General features: G+C 44.3%; 2 protein-coding genes across 2 annotated transcripts; one reads left to right on the top strand and one right to left on the bottom strand.

Annotated features, from left to right (window-relative positions):
* Positions 1-215: 215 nt before the first annotated feature.
* On the top strand, positions 216-7,081 carry LOC132691118 (uncharacterized). The gene is given in 6 exon segments (XM_060652473.3): positions 216-350; positions 352-438; positions 1,250-1,288; positions 4,262-4,388; positions 5,579-6,855; positions 6,858-7,081. Coding segments are annotated over 6 exon segments (1,626 nt in total). The 5' UTR covers positions 216-305; the 3' UTR covers positions 6,909-7,081.
* An 11,097-nt stretch (positions 7,082-18,178) lies between these two features.
* LOC132691183 (vomeronasal type-1 receptor 1) lies at positions 18,179-19,178 on the bottom strand. Its single transcript, XM_060652622.2, has one exon. It carries the CDS (start codon positions 19,106-19,108, stop codon positions 18,179-18,181), a length of 930 nt encoding a protein of 309 aa, XP_060508605.1. The 5' UTR covers positions 19,109-19,178.
* Between the last annotated feature and the right edge of the window lie 3,451 nt (positions 19,179-22,629).

Here is a 22,629-nt window from a genome sequence, read left to right as displayed (position 1 = left end):
TTCCCAGCGACCCTCGCGCTGCCGCCGCACTTGCCCGGGGGGTAGCTGTGGAGACATCCTTCACGGAGCCCACGGAGCTACAGAAATTACACTACCCAGAATGCTCTCCGTGCGCGCCGGGCTGCGCCGAGCCTAGGAAGGCTCAGGAGAGGGCACTTCCGGGAATCACGTGATGCCGGGGCGGGACTTCCGGCGTCCTCTTCTTGGCGGTCATTTTGGTTTCTCGGAACTTACATCGGTGTAGAGGTGCTGAAGCACTGGTTTGGGAGCGAGGTGATGGGACCAAGAAAGCGCAAGGGGAGGCGATGTCCCCGCCGCGCAGACTGGCGTCCGCGACTCGCCGGGCTGCCCCGGGCTGCCCCGCGCCGGGGTCGGGACAGGGACCGCCGGCCCGGGTGTCCGCTCCGCCCACAGAGTCCGCGCAGGGACCCGGCTGAGGTAAACGCGCGGCCCCCGGACCCTCCCCGCCCTCCCCCACCCAGAACCTTCAGGCCCGAGCGCGGGGCGCCTGCTCGCGTCCCTGCGGCCCGGGTCCCGGTGTCCGGGCCCGGGAGGCGCTCGCGGGCGGGGACCCCGCGTCTGAGCGCCGGCGTGACTGGGTGCGGGAGCGGGCTGCAGGGGGCGCCGAGGGGGAGGAATCGGGGGGGGGGGTCCGCCCTCTGCCGTCGGGAAACAGAGGGTGTGCGGCGGGGGCACTGGCGGGCTGGAGGGGTTGTCCCTTCATGTGAGGACTCTAGATGCGAAAGAGAGTTTTGGCCAAAGGAGGAACACGATCTCTGGGATTTAAAAATTTCCCAAAGGTTGGGGCGCCTGGGTGGCTCAGTTGGTTAAACCTCTGACTTCGACTCAGGTCATGATCTCACCTTTCCTGGGTTCAAGCTGACAGCTCAGAGCCTGGAGCCTGCTTCGGATTCTGTCTCTCTCTGCCCATCCCCCGATCGCTTGCGCGCGCTCTGCCTGTCAAAAATAAACATTAATAATAATAATAATAATAATAATAACAATAATAAGTAAAAGTTTCCCAAAGGTTGCTCTTAAAGAGAATAGATTGGAAGGGGGTTGATGAGGACAGTGGGGCGCCGGGAGGTTTCATCTTGAGCAAGGTCACACCCCTGGTAAGAGTCTCACTCCGGCACAAGGGTTTGACAGCTGAGGTCACCTGGCCCTTGAGCGGGGCAGGGGTACAGGGTGATGAGCCCATGGAGTCTGGCCATGGTTACCTTCCTCTAAGGCCTGCCTCTCTTCACAGGTTTCTGTGGGTGAAGAAATGCTCATGAGGCCAACACAGGTCAGTGGAGGGAGTCTGCGTCCTGGGGTTAAGGTGTCCTGGGACTCTGCCTGCCATTCTTCCAGGTCTTGGGTCTAGGGGACCTTGGAGAAACCCTGAGCATGGCGTCCTGAGGGGTTCTTGTTTCTGGCAACGAGTTGAAAGAGGTGTGGAAAGTTATCCTAGGAACAGGTACTAATACGTGCAAATACTTGGAGGCGTAATTTAGCTGGGAACGTCCAGGGAACTGAAGGTTTCCTTTTTTTTCCTCATGGAAGCAAGGGGACAGGAGGCAGGACTGGAATGGTTGCCTTTGAGGTCAAGGGTCTATTCTGGAGGCAATAGGAGGTTGATTAAGAGCAAAGTGATCTTGGGGCGCCTGGGTGGCTCAGTTGGTTAAGCGTCTGACTTGGGTTCAGGTCATGATCTGGCAGTTTGTTTGAGCCCTGTGTCAGGCTGTGTGCTGACAGCTCAGAACCCAGCACCTGCTTCGGATTCTGTGTCTCCCTGTCTCTCTCTGCCCTTCCCTGACTCACTCTCTGTCTCTGTCTCTCTCTCTGAAAAATAAATAAACATTTAAAAAAAAAAAAATAGCCATTCTGAAATGGGCCAGGGCTACTGCTTTAAAAAAAAAAAAAAAAAGAGTCAGATGATCTTATCCAGGTCTTAACAGGCTTCATCTGGCTGCACAGTGGAGGACGGATGCTGGGATAAGGGAGGGAGAAGGATGACCCAGAAGAATGCTACTGTAATAGGCTGGCTAGTTGAGTGTTATCAGATGTAAACAGTGGCCCTCGAGGTGGGAGAAATGGTTGGATTGTGGATTCATTTTTTTAAAGTAGGGCCAACTAGACTTTCGGTTGTGAAAAGTGAAGGAGAGAAAGGAAGGAATCAGGGATGACCCTAAAGTTTTTGGTCTCAGCAGCTGGAAGGCCGGAAGCTCCGTCAATGGAGATGAGGTGGTCAGTGGTGGAAGCAGTGTTCAGTGGGGATATCAGGAGGTTTGTTTCAGCCATATGCGGCCTGAGATGTTTCAGAGACCGCTGAGTAGAGGCATTAAGCGGGCAGTTGCGCGCACACTTTGGTGGTGGGGGGCAGGTATCAGGCTGGAGCTATCCCGCAGGTGATTGCTGCTGTGTCAGCCTAGGCGGAGCTGTGGTTTACACTGAGGAGGGGGGATTTTCAAGTCTCAGCGGTGGTCCTCTTAACCGTCCAAGAGGATGGTGTGGGCCAAGAACTGGGTCTCTTGCTTGGGCACCTTGTTGAAGGTAGTCGGTGTTGGGGACACAGGGGAGGGAGAAAAGTGGCCGTGAGGAGGGTGTGGGCAAGAAGGATGATCTGGCAGGTTACCAAAGTTTCCAAGAGAGAAGTGGACATGAGAAGCATGTGGAGGCAGAGGAGTAATTGAGGCTGGAACTGGTGCTTTTTCACCTTTCTGTGGATTCCCCAGGATTTCGTGTTGACCCTTGGGTGGGACATGAGATGTTTCCGTCAGGATGGTAGGTTATTTCAGAGTCCACTGTGGTCATCTGTGAGTTATTAGGCCTAGGGTAGAAGAGCACTGGGGCTGGGTTTTGAATAAGGTTTAGGTGTGACTGGAGGGGGCAGGATGGGCCGCACACAAAGGTGTATCTGAGATGTGGGTGTGGTTCTGGTTGGTGAGGTTGAAGCAAAGAACAGAGCTAGCTTTCTCCCTGTGAAGGGGAGGCTTTCCCGGCAGGATTCTGGACTGTGCTTAGTAGTAGAGGCCATCAGAGATTGAGTAGCTCTGGATCCTACTTGAGTTTGCTCAGCGAGCAGTGTCTTGTGATGCCTTGTGCCAAGTGACGAGGGGAGAGTCCAGGGGGAAGCCTGTGCTGTGGGGCGGGGAGGTAGTTGTGGTGGTGGAGGGAACGCATCTGTGGGCTCCAGAGATGTAAAAGAGGTGCAGTCTACAGAGTCATGTGCCTGTGAAGAGGGAGTGTGAACTAATGGCCCCAGGGTCCTGATATTGCGGACTTAAGGTTGAAGGGAACGCCCAGATTTGGTTGTCTGGGAGGCACAGTCTAGAGGACAACGGGGGTATTGGCGGGAGGAGTGGGGCCCTGTGTGCCAGGCCCAGAGTTTAGATGGTGTTTATCTGATGATCTGCTGTGGTTGCTGAGGGCTGAACAGCAATTAGGAACCATGAGGAGAGAGCACCAGTGGTGCCCATGGGGTAGGGTTTTTTAAGGTTTTTTTGTTTATTTATTTAAAAAAAAAATTTTTTTTTTTTTAATGTTTATTTATTTATTTATTTATTTATTTATTTTTTTTTTAAATGTTTAATGTTTATTTATTTTTGAGACAGAGAGAGACAGAGCATGAACGGGGGAGGGTCAGAGAGAGGGAGACACAGAATCTGAAACAGGCTCCAGGCTCTGAGCTGTCAGCACAGAGCCCGACGTGGGGCTCGAACTCACAGACCGCGAGATCATGACCTGAGCCGAAGTCGGCCGCTCAACCGACTGAGCCACCCAGGCACCCCCTAATGTTTATTTATTTTTGAGACAGAGAGAGACAGAGCATGAATGGGGGAGGGGCAGAGAGAGAGGGAGACACAGAATCGGAAGCAGGCTCCAGGCTCTGAGCCATCAGCCCAGAGCCCGACGCGGGGCTCGAACTCACGAACCGTGAGATCGTGACCTGAGCTGAAGTCGGACGCTCAACCGACTGAGCCACCCAGGCGCCCCTGTTTGTTTATTTTTTGAGAGACAGAGACAGCGTGTGAGCGGGGGAGGGGCAGAGAGAGGGAGACACAGAATCTGAAGCAGGTTCCAGGCTCCGAGCTGTCAGCACAGAAGCCAACATGGGGCTCAAACTCACAAACCATGAGGTCACGAACTGAGCCGAAGTCAGACACTTAACCGATTGAGCCACCTAAGCGCCCCTAATGGGGTGGTTTTGTTGGGGGAAGAGACTGTGGATCTTTGGGAGAGGGGCTATTTGTGGTTTCATCTGTCTCCATCCTGACAGGACAGTGTGACATTTGAAGACGTGGCTATGTACTTCTCTTGGGAGGAATGGGGTCTCCTCGATGAGGCTCAGAGATGGCTATTCCACAATGTGATGCTGGAGAACTTTGCACTTGTGACCTCCCTGGGTAAGGCCCTCATTCCTACCCCAGGGACCTGGGCTAAGCTCTGCTTTTCTGTTTTTATCCCAGGGGTAGCTGGGTACTTGTCCCATCAGAAACACGGGCGCTGCTTCCTTCCCCATTTCCCGGTTACCTGTTGTTAGGGTTGGGCTGAGTGCGCTGCCCCGGGGCCTCGCTGGGAAGGATTCACGTGACCAGTAGTCTTGCAGTTATGCTACTGGTTTCCACCTTGCTTGCCCTTTCACTGTCTGGCCGACTCTGTCCAAATCCACACCACCTCCCTGCCCCGGGTTTTGCCCACTTCCTATAAGTGAGGACATTCCCTTGTCCCTGCCTGTGCCAGGAACTGTGGGCACTGCCACGGTCAGTTCTCACGGGGACTATGGCAGTTCTTGCAGGGTCCTCCTCTGAGGATTGTTTTGGTAATACTAATTTTCTTTCCTGTGGTCTTTTATGTGTTTAGTTGCTCTGGGCCCATGCGGACCACTCATCTGTCCTGCCTTTCCCTTAGGACTTGAATTATGCAGGTCCTATTTAGTTCCTGAACCTCAGGTTGGGGAGGAGAGGCCTGGGTGCTTCACAGGATCAACGTGACTCCAGCCATGACAAGATGGGCTCATCGGGGCTGTGTTCAGATGATACCAGAAACCTGTCCTATTCCGCTCAAGTCTTGGTGCCACTGGCCACCTCATTTCTACTTCCTTCGCCATTCTTGACACTTGCTGACTTGTCATTTCTACTCTGAATTTGGTTCATTCCCCCTTCTCTGAGCCCCTCTCTTATTGCTTCCTCTGCAGCGCTCTGTCACGTCGCCCTGTACATACCATATCGTGGGGTGTGCACATATCCTCATGTGGTTCTTAAACACCAGCTCTCTTACACTTGGTTTTCCTGGGCCCAGGTGCGCCCTTCTGCACAGTTACGGGCAAGGATTTACCGAGAGCCATTAGCAGAGGAGTGAGCTGTGGATCCTACTGCTCCTCCCTGTGCCACGCCCCCACCATGTGTTCTTCACCTGGTGAGGCCTCCCCACTGTGTGACCTTTAGAAGCAGCTTCTTGACCCTGACCCCAACTCCTTTGTCCCAGAAACAGTGCCATCAACTCATCCACTGGTGTATTGGACACACGTTAATGATGGTGCTGCCTCTTCCCACTACTGCGTCTGTGTACTTCACTAGAATTTCTCTGCTTGCAGGTTGTTGGCATGGAGCAGGGGATGGGGAGGCACCTTCTGAGCAGAGCGCTTTTGTAGGAGCGTCGCAGGTTAGGACTCACCAGGCAAGTCCAGATCCCCAGAAGGCACACCCCTGTGAGATATGCGGTCTGGTCCTGAAAGACATTTTGGGTGTGGCTCTGCATCAGAGAACACATCCCCAGCTGAGACCTCGCACATGTGGGAGACGGACCAGTTTCATTGCAAACCTTCACCAGCACGGGAAGCAGCACAGTGTAGAGAAACCCCTGAAAAGGGCTTCACTTGTGAAGAGCTGCAGGTTCCATGTGCCAGGGGAGTTCTTCACCTGTGGGGAGGTCAACAAGGACTTCCTCACCGGTTCAGGCGAGCACCAGCACCAGGCCAGTCGTGATGGACAGAAAGCTCACAGTAGCACCATGTGTGGGGAAGCTGTTCACAGTGGGAAAAGCCATCACAGTTGGTGTGAAGACAAGAAAGCCTTCAGCCACAAATGCTCTCTTGCTCAACACCAGAGTGTCCGTGCCCAAGAAAAGCCTTACAGATGCAGTGAATGTGGGAAATCCTTCACCCGAAGGTTTAACCTCTTGCAGCATCAGAAAGTCCACACTGGAGAAATGCCCTATAAATGTAATGAATGTGGAAAATTCTTCACCAATATCTTCGGTTTCATTCAGCACCAAAGAACTCACACTGGGGAAAAGCCTTACAAGTGCAGCAGATGTGGAAAATTCTTTGGCCAAAAGTCTACCCTTACTGTACATGAGAGAATTCACACTGGAGAAAAGCCCTATGGGTGCAGTGAATGTGGGAAATTCTTTAGACATAGCTCCAGCCTCATTAAACATCAGAGAGTTCACACTGGAGTGAGGCCTTATAAGTGTGGTGAATGTGGAAAATGTTTTACTGACAACTCCTGCCTCATTAAACACCGTAGAATTCACACTGGAGAAAGGCCTTATGAGTGCAAGGAGTGTGGGAAACTTTTTAGCCAAAGTTTTGGACTCACTCAACACCAGAGAGTTCACACTAGAGAAAGACGTTATGAGTGCAGGATATGTGGGAAATCCTTAACCCGCAAGTCCTACCTCATTCAACACAACAGAGTTCACGCTAGAGACAGGACTCCCGAGTGCAGGGAACATGGGGAATTCTTCAGTGACACCCAGTTTGCTCAACACCAAAAAGTTCACATCCGAGAACGGCCTCATGAGTGCGACAAATGCGCAAAAGGTTTCAGCCGAAGGCCTAACCTCATTCACCACCACACAGGAAGTCTGTATACATGCAGCAAATGTGGGAAAGTCTTCAGTCATCGGCCTGCTCTGATTGAGCACCAGAACGTTCACAGTGCAGGTGGGCTTTATGAGTGCACTGAATGTGAGAAAGCCTTCAGCCAGAGATGTGACCTCATTTGACACAAAAAAGTCCACACTGGAGAAAGACCTCATTGAGTGCAGTGAATGTGGAAAAGCCTTCGGCCAAAAGTCTCCCCTCATCAGGCACCGGGAAGTTCACACAGAGCAAAGCCATGGCCGTGTAGGGAACAGGCTGTTTACCTGTTTGATATAAAGACATTGGAGGAGAGCCTTCGTGAAGGAGACATCTTCCTGAAGTTGAACTCCTGCATCTTAAAACACCACAGGGAAGATTCCCTGTATATTCCAGGTATGTGGGAAGCTTCCAGGAGCCACTCTTCCTAACCTGGGTGGGGCGCTTGCCGAGATTGTGTCACTGCCAGTTTCTGTGGTGTAAGTCCTCTGAACTCTACTGTCTGAAATGCCCAGGCTCCCGTGGTATTTACGGAAGTAGACCTCAGATTTCTCTGGAGAAAATGAGCAACTTGAGCCTTTAGGGGGACATCATTACCTTCTCTTTAATTTGTCACATTCTTGACCCAGTTTTCTCCCAGAAGACCTTATTTGTGTTCTGTTGGTGACTTGAAGAGGAAATTTGTCTTCATGGACATTGTTTTCATGACACTTGTGGTGGATTTTCCAGTCTCCATGTCACCAACCTGTACACGGGCTCACCTTGCTATGGTTTGTGCAGTAAAAAAGGCCTTATTGTTCAAGCCACCTTTTGTCTTGGGGGTTGTATTCACTAACAGGTGCTTTGCAAACATGCAGGGGTGAACAGCTTGCGTGGGAGTCCCAAACTTTGGTGCGCCTCAGAAGAGACCGTGTAATGGCAGAGGACGGCTCTTCAGTTCGGGCCTGGTTCACACTGTTGCCCGTGGCCTCCAAGGAAAGACTGTAGGCTTTGTACAACTGATTGGCAGCCTGAATGCCAAGGTCTTTTTGCAGGCCCAGAGGTCACACTGATGAGCGGGCGCTGGTGACAGTATCCGGTGCTTCCGGGACTAGTTTCTTTGCTTATGGTGCATATTCTGTGATGACCGCATGGTGAAGGGGAGTTTTCTTCCCCAGGTCCTTCAGAGGAGCCACGTGCCCTGATGTCTAGAGTTTTGTAAAGTAGTGTCACTGATCCTAAAGCTGTAGGGCCCAGGGAATACCGTCATTGGTGCACAGACATCGCGTTGACAGGGAGAGGTAGAGCCTGCAGCGAACAGGTGGGCCGTGCCTCTTCTAAAAGTGTACCCACAGCTGCTGCAGTGACTGTGGCTGTGGCTCTGTAGGGTGGGCACGTACCTTCGGGCCTGTGTGTCTTGAGTAGCTGAGGTCATTTGCATAGAAAGTAAAGGTTTTGTGGATTCTTGTGGCTTTCTGGGCTGTTGACCTTAGAAGACTTACTAGACATGTAGGAGAACAAGCATAGGGACGGGAGATCTCACAGTCCAGTGGTATGGCCTCTGTGACTAAGGCGGAAACATCCTTCATTGCTCAACAGTATTTGCTATTCCTGAGGTAAGGCATTCCTCCTAAAGCGTTAGCAGAGAGTGATGGATGGGGCGCCTGGGTGGCTCAGTCAGTTAAGCATCTGACACTTGATTTCAGCTCAGGTTATGATCTCACAGTTCATGAGTTTGAGCACCATGTCGGGCTCTGCTGTAAGAGCGCAAAGCCTGCTTGGGATTCTCTCTTTCTCTCTCTCTCTCTGCCCTTCCCCCATGCTTGCTCGCTCTCTCAAATATAAACATTAAAAAAAAAAGAGGAGGTGATGGAGATAGTAGAGGGTTGACAAACCTGATTTTTTATAAAGAGGGGGAGATCCATACTTTATTTTGAATGATTGCTTAACCATTAAGTTATTGCACATGAAGTAAATTGCACGTATTTGAAGTGTATAAATTGGTATTTTGTATAAATAAGTTTTTGACAAGTATAATCCATGAAATCATCGTAATTGTGATAATAAACATAAGTCCCACACATGTTTAACTCCTGCTTGTTATTAATCTCTTTCCCTGCCCTCTCTGGCTCTCTGGGCAAACCTGGATTTACTTTCCTTTACAATAGACTACATTTTCTAGAATTCTAGATGATTGGAATTTTTCTGGTTTCATATATGCTGCATAATTAGAGATTCAAAAAAATAGTTTGTTCTTTCACTGCTGAGTAGTATTCTCTGGTGTGAATCTACTGCTGTCTGACGTTCTTTTCCTCTGTTCATTGACATCTGGGTTTCCAGGTTTGGGCTGTTACAAATAAAGCTGCTATGAAAATTCACGTATAAGTCTTTATACAGATACATGTTTCATTTCTCTTGTGTTACTTCCTCTGAGTGCAATGCTTGAAGTGTAGGGTAAGTAAATATTTAACTTTTTAAGAAATTGCCAAACTGATGTGAAATGGTTATTTCTTTTCATATTTCCTACCATCAGTGTATGAGAGTTTCACTACCTTCCTGGTTCCTGTGAGGCATGGAAATTTCCACTTAATCTTTCCCTCCCTAGGGTCCATTTGCAAGAATGTAAAACCACTCAGATCCAGGCTTGAACTGGCTCCTCAGCAACAGTGCCACTACACATGCTGCCTATAATCTGGTCCCTTTGGTTTGGTGGTGTCCTATGTGACAAGCATAGCAGGAGGTGACAGAATGTTTGCCAGCTTTCTTACACTATCTATGTGAGGAGTAATCTTTCTCAATCTGTTTGGCCTTGTGGTTTCCTTACTAGACAAGGCTATGGCAGATTGGCAAGCAAAACCTAGCAGCTGCTACTGCAGCAAGATTACTTGACTGTTGGACACCCCCCTTTTCATTACCATGACTTCCTGGTTTCTTCATATCTAGTGAAGAAGGCATTGTTTGGCCTTACCTTTCAAAGTTACTTGTAACCAAAACCATTGTAAAAGGGGCTACCTATAACACTGGAAAAACATATATTGTAAAAGACTAAAATGTCCCTAAGATAAAATGTAGTAGTGGTTTTCAAAGTGAGGAGGATATTAGTAATATAGTACAATATAAAAGTTGTGATAGTTGGGTCACCTGGGTGGTTCAGTTCGTTAAGCATCTGACTTGATTTTGGCTCAGGTCATGGTCTCACAGTTGTGAGATCGAGCCCTGTGTTGGGTTCTGCGCTGAGCATGGAACCTGCTCAAGATTCTTTCCCTCCCTCTGCCCTTCCTGCGCTCTTGCAGGTGCATGCTCTCTCTCAAAAACAGTAAAAGTAAACTTTACAAGTTGTGATATGTGGAAACATGGGACGTCAGATACAATGGTTTGGTAAAGAACACAATATAGATAGGATAAATGATAATGCCTATACAACTAAAAAATAGCAGGGATGTCTGGCTGGCTCAATGGGTAGAGCACGTGACTCTTCATCTTAGGGTTGTGAGTTCAAGCTCCATATTGGGTGTAGAGCTTAATTTAAAAAAGAAAGAAATACCAGATGGAGGAAATCTCAAAAGCCATTGGAAAGGGGTAAAGCCATTGGAAATTTTAAAGGAAAGCCAAACATCTTAAGACATGAAAGGAGAAGCAGACCTATAGATAATGAAACACAAAGAAGGAGGAAGTTACTGAGGGAGACTGTTTACAAAAGGGAAACATGCTGTTTAGACCCATTGTAATAAGGAGAATCAAGGACAGGAGAAAGTTATGCACATGTACAGTAGGAAATATAGAGGAACAAGAATCTTTTTGAGCTCTTCCCTTTCCACAGTTAGTGAATGCAAATGTACCATGAAATACATGTTTTTAAAATATTGAAGTAAAAATTATGTGTATCAAGAATATCCTCAGCCAGCCGACAGACACATGAAAAGATGCTCAACATCACTAATGAGTGATGTGCAAATCAAAACCACAATGAGCTATCACCATACACCTGTCATAATGGCTAAAATCAGAAACGCAAAAGGCAACAAGTGTTGGCAAGGATGTGGAGGAGAAAGGCACCCTCCAGCACTCTTGGTGAGAATGCAAACTGGTGCAGCTGTTGTGGAAAACAATAGGAAGATTACAGAAAATATTAAAAGCAGGATTACCGTATGATCCAGTAATTCCACTACTGGGCATTTACTCAAAGAATACGAAAACATGAATTTGAAAAGATACAGGCATCCCTATGTTTATGGCAGCATTATTTACAATAGCCAACATCTAGAAATAGCCAGTGTCCATCAGTAGATGAATCAATAAAGATGTGTGTGTGTATACAATGTGTGTATAATATGTATGTGTGTGTATGTACATCTTCAGGATGTATAGGAATGTTAGCCATAAAGAATGAAATGTCATTTGCAACAACATGGATGAATCTGAAGGGTATAATTCTAGGTGAAATAAGTCAGAGAAAGACAAATACCATTTAATTTCACTCATGGAATTTAAAAAACAAAACGGGTCCCTGGCTGGCTCAGTTGAGTAAGCATTCAACTCTTGATTTTGGCTCAGGTCATCATCTCATGACTCGTGAGTTCGTGCCCCTCATCAGGCTCTGCACTGACAGCACAGAGCCTGCTTGAGATTTTCTCTGCCCCTTCCCCTCTCACAGGTGCTCTCACACACTCTGTATTTAATGTTTAAATAAAACATTAAAAAATATAGAGAACTGCTGAATCACTGTATTGTACACCTGAAATTAATATAACACTGTACCTGAATTACACTGGAATTAAGTTAATTGAAAAAACCTTAAAATATTTTGAAAAGATAGAATGGGCTAAGTAGTAAATAAAGTTTCAAAAGAAATGTCCTCAGCCAATATGCATGCCATTTGAAAGAAAAAGCAATCAAAATATTTGTGGGCATAAGGGTGCCTGGGTGGCTCAGTCAGTTGAGCATCAGAGTCTTGATTGCGGCTCAGGTCATGATCTCACGGTTGGGGAGTTCGAGCCCCACATCGGGCTCTGCACTGATGGTGCAGAGCCTGCCTAGGATTCTCTTACTCTCCCTCTCATTGTTCCTCCTCTGCTTACTCCCTATCTCTCTCTGTCAAAATAAATAAGTAAATATTTAAAAATATATATATTTGTGGGCATATTAGACCTCGGAATTTTTTTTTTCCAAAGTAGGAATCTGCCATAATGACTCTTAAAAACTAATATTCAAATTAGAAAAAAACAAGCAGGATGGTGAAATGGGGCTGGGATGTAAGGATAATCCATATCCTGATAATGTTTTCTACTATTTAAAAAAAAAATGATTTGGCAGACATACACAATTTCAAAGTAAATTCTGGTATGGTTGATAGTTTTAAGAGAAAGAGTTGCAAGTGCTGAAATGCTTATTTTAAGTTTTTATTTTGTTGACTCTTGTTACTCTGGTTGAAGTTGACAGTTGGTTTTTATTTTTTTTTTTTTTTTAATTTTTTTTTTTTAAAATTTTTTTTTTTCAACGTTTTTTATTTTATTTTTGGGACAGAGAGAGACAGAGCATGAACGGGGGAGGGGCAGAGAGAGAGGGAGACACAGAATCAGAAACAGGCTCCAGGCTCCGAGCCATCAGCCCAGAGCCTGACGCGGGGCTCGAACTCACGGACCGCGAGATCGTGACCTGGCTGAAGTCGGATGCTTAACCGACTGCGCCACCCAGGCGCCCCGACAGTTGGTTTTTAAAACTTACAATTCGGGGCACCTGGGTGGCTCAGTCGGTTAAGTGTCCTGACTTCAGCTCAGGGCATTATCTCACAGTTCGTGAGTTCGAGCCCCGCGTTGGGCCTGGAGCCTGCTTCGGATTCTTTGTCTCCCTGTCTCTCTGCCCCTCCCCTGCTGATGCTCTGTCTCTCTCTGTCTCAAACATAAATAAAAACATTTAAAAAAGAAGTTAAAACTTACAATTCACAGGAAAAATAATCATCAAGACACATTTAGAAGGTAAAGAAAAAAAAGATAAGGTGGATTGTTCTTCAGAAATTAGGGCTTGTTATAAAACTAAAAATGACAGTTTGATATTAGATATTTGCAGAGTTACACATACAGATCAGTGGGGACCATGTAGAGTTTAGAAGGAGATCCACATACATCTGGACAATCACTTGATTTATGATAGACTATGTTACAGAACCTGGTGTGGGAGGGAACTTCTCTAAAGAAATATGTTCTAATATGCATCAAAACATGGACGAAAACTTACACAGCTGCATTGTTACTCCCAACACGTGAAAGCAATACAAAGGTCCATCACTGTAGAATAGAAATCGTGATACGGTGTAATGGGCCCTCAGATCAATGTGATCCTTAAAACATAATATTGGAGGAAAACATTAACTAGAACTATACAATAAACAATATAGCTCTAAGAAAAACATCTAGTGAAATGTCTCTCTGGGGAGGCGGTTGATGTTGCTGAAGCCGAGCAGCTGGGAACGCCTGGCCCGCTCAGGGTGGACAGCCACCTGCTGCTTTTGCTCGTACTTCTCCGCCTTCTCAGAGACCATGACCACCTGTTATGGGTCTGATGAGATGCTTTGATTGTGTCTGCTCAGCCATAGATTACTCCCGCTACATGCTTCAACAAGCTCTGTTTTCCCCCTGAGAACACTCTTTAAACAGTGTAATGAATTGTGATGTCTATTGATGATGGATATGATTTTCCCAATAAATACGAGAATGAGGAGTTTGGGGCAACCATCCTTCCAAACTGTCGTCCCCTGCTCCCTTTCTCTTGCAGCTGACTTGTTTCTGCCTCATTTTTCTCCCGTGTGCCATTAGGAAAGTGGAATATGGTGCCCTCAATAGCAATGAAAATGGATGATACAGACACATTGAACAGCATAAATGAATCTTACTGACATGGGTTGGGCAAAAGAAATAAATGCATAATATATGATTTTACTCATATAAATGTCAGTAATATACAAAAACAAACTATAGTTTTAGAATTTATGCATAGTAAGGAAAACTATTGAGAAAATCCAAAAGGGGCACCTGTGTGGCTCAGTTGGTTAAGCTTCCAATTTTGTCTCAGGTCATGATCTCAGTTCATGAATTCGAGCCTCATGTCGGGAGCTGTGCTGACAGCTCAGAGCCTGGAGCCTGCTTCGGATTCTGTGTTCTCCCCCCAGCCCCCGCCCCACTCCCAACTTGCACTCTGTCTCTCAAAAATGAATAAGCGTTAAAAATTTCTTTAAGTCCAAAAGATGTCGACTTTAAAATCTGATGTTGCTTTCCTCTTGGAGAAGGTGTAGACCGTGTCTGGGATGGAGCACTTGAGATGGCAGGGCACACTACAAGTATACTTTGTATTTCCCTCAGTGGCAGATACAGAAGTATCTATTTTAGGAACATTTGTTAAATTCTAAATATATATATTTAATATATATACATATATAATATTCTAAATATACTTAATATATATACATATATATAATATATGTATAATAATTCCCTGTAGTAATGTTACATTTCACAATAAAAGTGTAAAGAAAAAAATGGGGTAAACATAAGTGTGGTCCTTAAATTATAGCACCAAAAAACATAAATAAAATGTAAGAATTAAAAAAAATTTTTTTTTTAATGTTTATTTATTTTTGAGACAGAGAGAGACAGAGCATGAACGGGGGAGGGGCAGAGAGAGAGGGAGACACAGAACTGGAAGCAGGCTCCAGGCTCCGAACCATCAGCCCAGAGCCCAACGCGGGGCTCGAACTCACGGTCCGTGAGATCGTGACCTGAGCTGAAGTCGGACGCTCAACAGACTGAGCCACCCAGGCGCCCCAAAATGTAAGAATTTAATGGAGATGAATTATACATAACCTGAACAGAGCTGAAAAGAGAAAAAAAAAAAAAAAGGAAATGGGAAACCAAAAAGGTTGAATGTTAGATTTAACTAGCAGGTTTCTCTTGAGTGAGACTTCTGTCATGAGGGGCAAGGCATGAAACATAAACACAATCAGTATCCCTATCAGGGTTCACAGACCCAGAAAGTGATAGCTTGGCTGAAAATCAGGTGAAACACAGATCAGTCCATAAAATGCAAAAGAAACACCTTTCCCCAAATGATTCATTCAACTTCAGAAACTGGATGATCAGTTACTTGGAAGCAAAGTATTTCCATTAAAAACAGGGTCTGGAACTTGGACAAACAAGGTTGAGTCGAGTGGTGCTGTGGAACGATGGCTGGAGTTCATAGGCTGTAAATGTGTTTTCTCATCTTCCAGATGGACATGAGGATAGTTAGCTTGTATGTATGAGCAAATTGTTAGTAAACCCATAAAGATAAAATAATTTCAGGCGCACTGTTAGAAAATATGAAATCTGCCATAGAGCATACAGACCAGTAAGGTCAGGGGACAGACATGCAGGTGAGGAAAGAACTGAGGGCGGCGGGCATAAGCACAGGTCTCCGAGAGCTCACTGGGAGGTGGGTCTGCCTGAGTCAGAGAGGTGGGGTCATCACAGATAAGGAAACTGCTGTATCTTCTGTGGCTTCGTTGATCAACTGTATGGATTAGGTGTCCTTGGGCTAAGGCTCAGTTATAGATACAATGCATTCTCATCAACTATTCAGGAATTCATTGGTCTAAGAATTACCTTAGGACTAGAGAAGACAGAAGTTAGTGGTGACTGGTAATTAGAAAGCATTTAATCAGGGTGGTTTAGAGAAACACACCCTGACCTGATAGCGGGGACTGTGTGAATGGATATAATGGGAACGATAAGGCCTCATCAGAGACTATTGTGCAGACTTGAGCTCAAGAAAGAGTTGCACAGTTCATGAAATTTTTATAAAAATTAATTGGACTTAAGGAGGCCTTTAAATGTCATTTTCTGTGTGCAAATAAATAAGGTTATACTTTCTCGAAGACAGCATTCAGTCCTAGGATTTATCAAAATTAACTATAAAATACAGTAAAACCTTGGTTTACGAGTATAATTTGTTCCAGAAACATGCTTGTAATCCAAAGCACTTGTATATCAAAGTGAATTTCCCCATAAAAAATAATGGAAACTCAGATGATTCATTTCACAACCCAAAAATATTCAAATAAAAATGATTACAATACTGTAATAGAATACAAAATATAAAGAAAAATAAATTAACCTGCACTTACCTTTGAAAACCTTCATGGCTGGTGTGAGGGAGATGAGAGGAGAGTTATTGTGTAGGACAACTTTCGTTATAACAGAATCACTGCTGTCTGTTGGCTCAATGGAATCTTTTTCTGCACAGGGGTCATTGTATATGCTCGCGTGGATATTGACTGCAGTATAATGTTAATACGCTCTTGTCATATACTATGTTACATTAAACATATAAGGCAATATGGCAGCAGAAGAAAGGGTCTATATCTGCAGGCAGCCTGACCTAGAATGAAGCAAAGCCTTCCTAAGCTTTCTCTTGTATGGATAAGCAAATGACTGTCCACAGGTGCTTTGAAGTGACAAAAAATACACTAGTACCAGTTGTAGGCAACTTCCAGCATTCTGAAAAATCACTGATTTCTGCCAAATACCATGGCCTGAGACTGAGCATCTGAGCATGGGAGACAATCACCCACGATCCTGCAGAGAGAGAGGGAGAGGGAGAGAGAGAGAAGAACCATTGGTTCAGTTGTAATCATGTAACGTTTGGCATCATGTACTACTCGTATTGCAAGACATTGCTTGCTCATTTATAAAGTTAAAATGTCTTAGAAATGTTTGCTTCTTTTGTGGAACGAACGCTCACATAACAAGTTACTCACAAACCAAGGTTTTACTGTAGTTGTAAAATTGCCTGGACTCTTCAGCAAAATTAAAAGATTGAATTAAAATCCTAAAGACACGGGGCGCCTGGGTGGCTCAGTCAGTTAAGCATGTGACTCTTGATTTCAGGTCAGGTCATGATCTCATGGTTTGTGAGTTTGAGCCCCGTGTCAGGCTCTGTGCTCACAGTTTAGAGGCTGCTTGGGATTCTCTGTCTCTCCCTCTCTCTCTGCCCTCCCCCCAGCTCTCTCCCTCTCTCTTTCTCTCCCTCTCTCTCAAACTAAACTAAACTAAACTAATATAAAATAAGATAAAATCCTTAAGGACAATATGAACAGCGTGAATTAAATAGAGAAAAATAGGCCAGTGGGGAAAAAAAGAACTCTTATATTTGATACTAAATGTGAGAAATAGAGTGAAAAATGCTTAAGCTCTTGAAATTTTGTCTTTTGTTTGTTTATTTTATTTTAGGGGGAGTGCAAGCAGGGGAGAGAGGTGGAGAGAGAGAGAAAGAGAATCTTAAGCAGGCTCCACGCTCAGCACAGAGCCTGATGCAGGGCTCGATCCCACGACCTTGGGATCATGACTTGAGCCGAAATCAAGATGGGATGTTCAACCGACTGAGCCACCCAGGTGTCCCTGCCTTTTGTTTAAAATAAATGCCAATGACTGAAGGTTGGAAACACACTAGGTTTGAGAACCATTAAACCATAATATTTTAACCAAAATTGGGAGTCAAATGGAAGTTTATTAAAATGAAACACATTTTATTATGTATGTACTAAATGACATCTAAAAAGCAAAGGTGATGATTCACACATGTTCCTACACCTCTTCATTGACCTTTGTCATTGTTAGGACAAAGTTTAGAATTTTCCTCTGATCTGTGGTATTCTGCCACAAACACTACAGTTTTATTGTTTATTAAGGTTGCGTGTACAGGGGTGCCTGGGTGGTTCAGTCTGTTGAGCGTCCGGCTTTGGCTCAGGTCATGATCTTGCTGTCCATGAGTTCAAGCCCCGCATCAGGCTCTGTGCTGACACCTCGGAGCCTGGAGCCTGTTTCAGATTCTGTGTCTCCCTCTTTCTCTGCCCTTCCCCTGCTCACGCTCTCTCTCTCTCTGTCAAAAATAAATAAACATTAAAAAAAAAAAAAAGGTTGCGTGTACCTTCCCCATATGGGCCATTCCAGGTCTTTTCCCTGATAGATACAGTCTCATTCACTTATGTTTAGGGAAAAAACCTGTTACAACTATTGAGAAGCCCTTACTAGATATAGGTGACATTTTACTTATGTTGGCAAACTTGGTAGTTCTCATACACTATACTCTGTAAAGGACCTTAAACTTCTTAGCTGAGGAATACAGCCTGTGTATGTTAAGTAATAATTGCATATTGTGTAAATCTATTTTGGCTCTACTGTGCCTGTATGAGAGTGGGGTGTTAATCACTGGATATCACAGATTCCTAGAATTGTAACTAGCACCAAATAGTCACGTATATTTTAATGAAGGGTGAAACTAAAAACAGATTTATCTGCACAGGTCAAAAGATATACACCTGTTTTACCAGATTAAGGAAATTGTTTTCCTTGTCCAGCAGGCAAAGCAGAACCGGGAGACATGCACATCACTGCTGATGAACACAAATGGGCTGAATGTTGGAAAACTTGATGCTGCAAACACACTGATGTTTACTAGCCACTCGTTTGGACTCTGAATAAATGTTATGCAAAGAGACAAAATGGCAGAGAGACAGTAACAGCAGATGAAGGAGCTCACCAGCATCAGGATGGTTTGTGTGGCTCTGGCCTCATGGGAGGGTCTGGGGGAAAGGCTGCGGCTGTGAATGTGTTGGACTCGCTGCTTGTGCCTGAGCAGGACAAGGACCATGGAGCCACTGGCCCACACCATGATGCTCAGAAACACAAAGTCAAAATAGAAATATATGACAGCATTTAGTGAGCCTCTAAGTTTATCTTGTGGTAGTTTAGAACAGTAGACAAATATATTTTTTAAAGTCAGGTTTTTGCTGTTCACTGGCCCAGTCATTTTCATTGGCGTGTAGATATTTAACAGGAGATGCAAGATCCAGCAGAGGAAACAGCAGAAGCCAATGCATTTTGGAGATGTTCTGAGCCCCATCACCCCAGAGATTTTAGGATGAAGCTTACTGGCCTGGTAGCCACTCAACAGGCAGGTGATGCTGAGGGCAACTCCTCTGCTCACCCTGTGTACATAGAAGACAACTTTACATCCAGTGTCATCTAGGAAAGATTTCCATCCAAAAGCTGCCATGGTCTGAGGGATCCCTTTGGAGAAAAGCACCAAGTTGTTGGCTAAGACCAGTTGGTTGAGAATCAAGTCTTTGGGTTTCAACTTGTGTCCTGTGAGCAAAGTGAAGGTATAAATACCAAAGAGGAGGGAATTTCCCAGGATCCCCAGTGCTGCCTGAATGAGGAAGATAATCCCCATTTCCAAGTTGGAAGAGCCCATCAATTTCAAGTGGAAATTGGTCTTAACTGGGGCAGAAGATCTGGAGGAAATCCAAAATATATGTATTACTATCTTCATGTTTCCTGTAGGGCTTTCCATAAACCACACTTTTTCTGCATAGAGGACATTCAGAATATGTCCTTAAAAGCAACAAAAGGGTCAGATAGTGGTTATTTAAAGGAGATTTTACTACGTCACTGTAGAGAAGATGTTTCTCCAAGGATGCACACCAATTGACAGCAACCTTTAGGCCTTGGGTTATTGAAGGAGGAGGGAGTCGTGGCATATTTAGACATAAACATTCACATCAACTTTATAGGCAGATGGATTTGTTTAAAATGTTTAGATACAATTGTAATGTTTATAACAGCAATTAAAATTGAAGGGTAATTTTAAGAAAATGTAGTACAATATACATATGAACTTTATCAGAGAAGAATTTTAAACCAAGGGAAAGTTCCAGAAATAACTTTGAAAAGAAAACATGTAATGAATTGAATTCTCCAACAAAGATGTCATTTTATGTGGAGTGAGAATTTACACAGTTTCTGTAAATCAGAGTCAATTTGGAGGAGTCTCTGACTACTTAACACCTGTGATCACCACGGGTCACTCCTATGTTTGAACTGTAGTCGTTCCAGGGCAAAAGAGACTCATTCTATTCCCTTAATCAAAAGGGAATGGACGCCATGGAGACATGGGTAGGGGCTAAATTATGTGCACTGTGCTCTCGGAGAAAGAATATTGAAATATCCATCATTACGCTCCTTGAGTAGAACTTTATCTGCCGGAACAAACCATGCTGTTAAACGCTACACGTCTGTGAGGGGTGACCACATTAAAAATTCCTACTGATCAGGGGATCGTGAGGTCCTTGCTGGGTAGGAAGAGTTTCAGATTTGGAGGATCATTCGAATGTCACAGTAATTTTGAAATCTGGTTCCAGGTCAGGGTAACATTGAGAATCTGAGAATATTGAAGTCCCCGATGATCTCTGCTCTCTTAAATGTGGAATCTCTAGTTCTTTTTTCTTAAGAGTCCTATCTCCACATGGGAGTTGGAGGTTTATACTCTTCCACCAATCGTTAGATATTTTAGATAAATGTAATTACGAATTCCTTTTTTTTTTTTTTAACAGCTTTATTCATTTTTTGAAAGACAGACTGTGAGTAGGGGAGGGGCATAGAGAGAGGGAGACAGAATCTGAAGCAGGCTCCAGGCTCTGAGCTGTCAGCACAGAGCCCAACCCGGGGCTTGAACCCATGAAATGTGAGATCGTGACCTGAGCCGAAGTGGGACGCTTTACCAACTGAGCCACCCAGACGCCCCAAGAATAACTCATTAGTTTCAATCTCAAAGTGACTTTAAAACATGTTTGCATACCTATACAACCCTTATTATGTGAGAAGTTTATGACCAATCCATACAAATAATAACTTTTGAGAAACTAAAAAAAAATAATTGTGTCTGTTGATTTTTATCAGGGTGTATTCAAACAAAACACCAAAACTATCAGCCAAGATTGTGAACTGGTATCCAATATCGTATTTTTAGTAAAGTCATCAATTTTTTTTAAATGACTGAATAAGGATATTAATGTGATCCATGTAATTGAAAGAAGTCAACATTAACCAATGTGTATTTGACTTGAAATGTATAGAGAGATGGATATAGTTTTTTCAACTGAACAGGTTCACATATTGTGATCAACTCCCGAGCATCTACCACCTCTGTTCTCCAGATTGTGGCCTCTAAATGCAACTTCTCACAGGGACACCTGGGTGGCTCAGTCCGTTGAGCATCCGACTTCGGCTCAGGTCGTGATCTCACAGCTCATGGGTTCGAGCCCCGAGTTGGGCTCTGTGCTGAGCTATAAAAAACTTATAAAAAGCTTATATAAAAAGCTATAAAAAACTTCTTTGAATGGGAGGCAATAAGAAGGAACTGTACTACCTCTGAAGTGTTCTTCAAAATAAACTGAACTAGAACTTGAGTAAGCCACTAGCAAAAATTATACCTTTAGTGTGACTGACTGGGACAGCATATGAAGCAGTATCAGTAGGATGTAATAAATTGATAGAACATCTTAAATTATTCTAGATAAATGATCCATTTTTTTATAAGAATAAGAAAAAGAGGGGGACTTATTAATTGCCAAACTCTTAATGGAAAAACACAAATTATATGGGGGTGAATAAGGGAAACATGAGCTCTTATTGTTATTTAATGATATTATTGAGTAGTTATTGTTGTAGGTATTAGAAAGGTACTCAGGTCCTCCTTATGAAGGAATCCAATCTTTACATCCCATGTCATTGTGTAGGAGTACGTTCTTGATTATTTACTTGAGAATATAATTATACATATGATTTTTTTTGTTAAATAATCTGGTGTGGATAACGTGGGTGACAGTATAGATGAAATGACTGCGTGCTGGTAATTTAACTGTTTAAGGTGGTGATAAGTCTGTGGGCCTTATGCTGTTATCTTTCACGTATATTTGAAATATTCCATTATACCAGTTTTCAAAGACATTTTCTTCTATTAATAATATTTTCTAAGTTTTGTGTCTTTAAGGCAATATTTTTAAACCTAGACAATACACATTTTATTCTTAGCATTTCATTGTTAAATTACTTTATTCTTACCGTACTTAATTTTTTTTCTGTCTTTAGACAGGACTCTTAAAACCAAGTGACATCTGTATCCAGAGGGAACAGATAAATGAGCAGTTTGGAAACTAAAGAAGGTAAAACCCACCTAAAATACAGATGCTTATAAGCTTGTCAGTTAATGAAATGTATCAGATTTTCCCATAATTCTAAATGTAAGGGATCTAGCTTAGTATATAAATCACCATGATACTCAAAAGAAAGGAATCACATTAGGGAAACTCTTTGGGGGCAGGTATCCAAACCAAGTCTATTTTGTATGAGCCTTTGTGGAAAGTCAGTGCTTTCACTCAGATAAAAAACCTTATCAGTGATGGAAAAAGAGGCAGAGATCTGAAGTAAATTAATAGAAAATTAAATTCAACAAGATTTTAAAGGGAGACTTCCATAAGAAGAATGCTCTGTCTTTAAGAAATACTCTGGGAGCACCTGGGCGGCTCAATAGGCTAAGCATCAAACTCTTGATCTCGGCTCAGGTCATGATCTCATGGTTCTTGAGATTGAGCCCCACGTGGGGTTCTGCACTGACAGCATGGAGCCTGCTTGGGATTCTGTCTCTCCATCTCTCTTGGCCCCACCCCCCTCTCTGTGTGTCTCTCAAAATAAATAAATAAACTTAAAAGAAGAAGAAGGAGGAAGGGGAGGAGGAGAAGGAAGAGGAGAAGAAGGAGTAGGAGGAGAAGGAGGATAGGAAGGAGAAGGAGAAATAATGCTCTGTTTGGGATGTCTGGGTGGCTCAGTCGGTTAAACATCTGTCTCTTGATTTCGGCTCAGGTCATGATCTCGTTGTGAGATCCAGCCCCAAGTCGGGCTTCATATTGAGCATGGAGCCTGCTTGGGATTCTCTCT

Source organism: Panthera onca, chromosome E2 (genome assembly GCF_046562875.1).
Source record: "Panthera onca isolate mPanOnc1 chromosome E2, mPanOnc1 haplotype 2, whole genome shotgun sequence".
Classification (NCBI taxonomy): domain Eukaryota; kingdom Metazoa; phylum Chordata; class Mammalia; order Carnivora; family Felidae; genus Panthera; species Panthera onca.
This window is presented reverse-complemented; position numbering and strand designations above follow the sequence as displayed.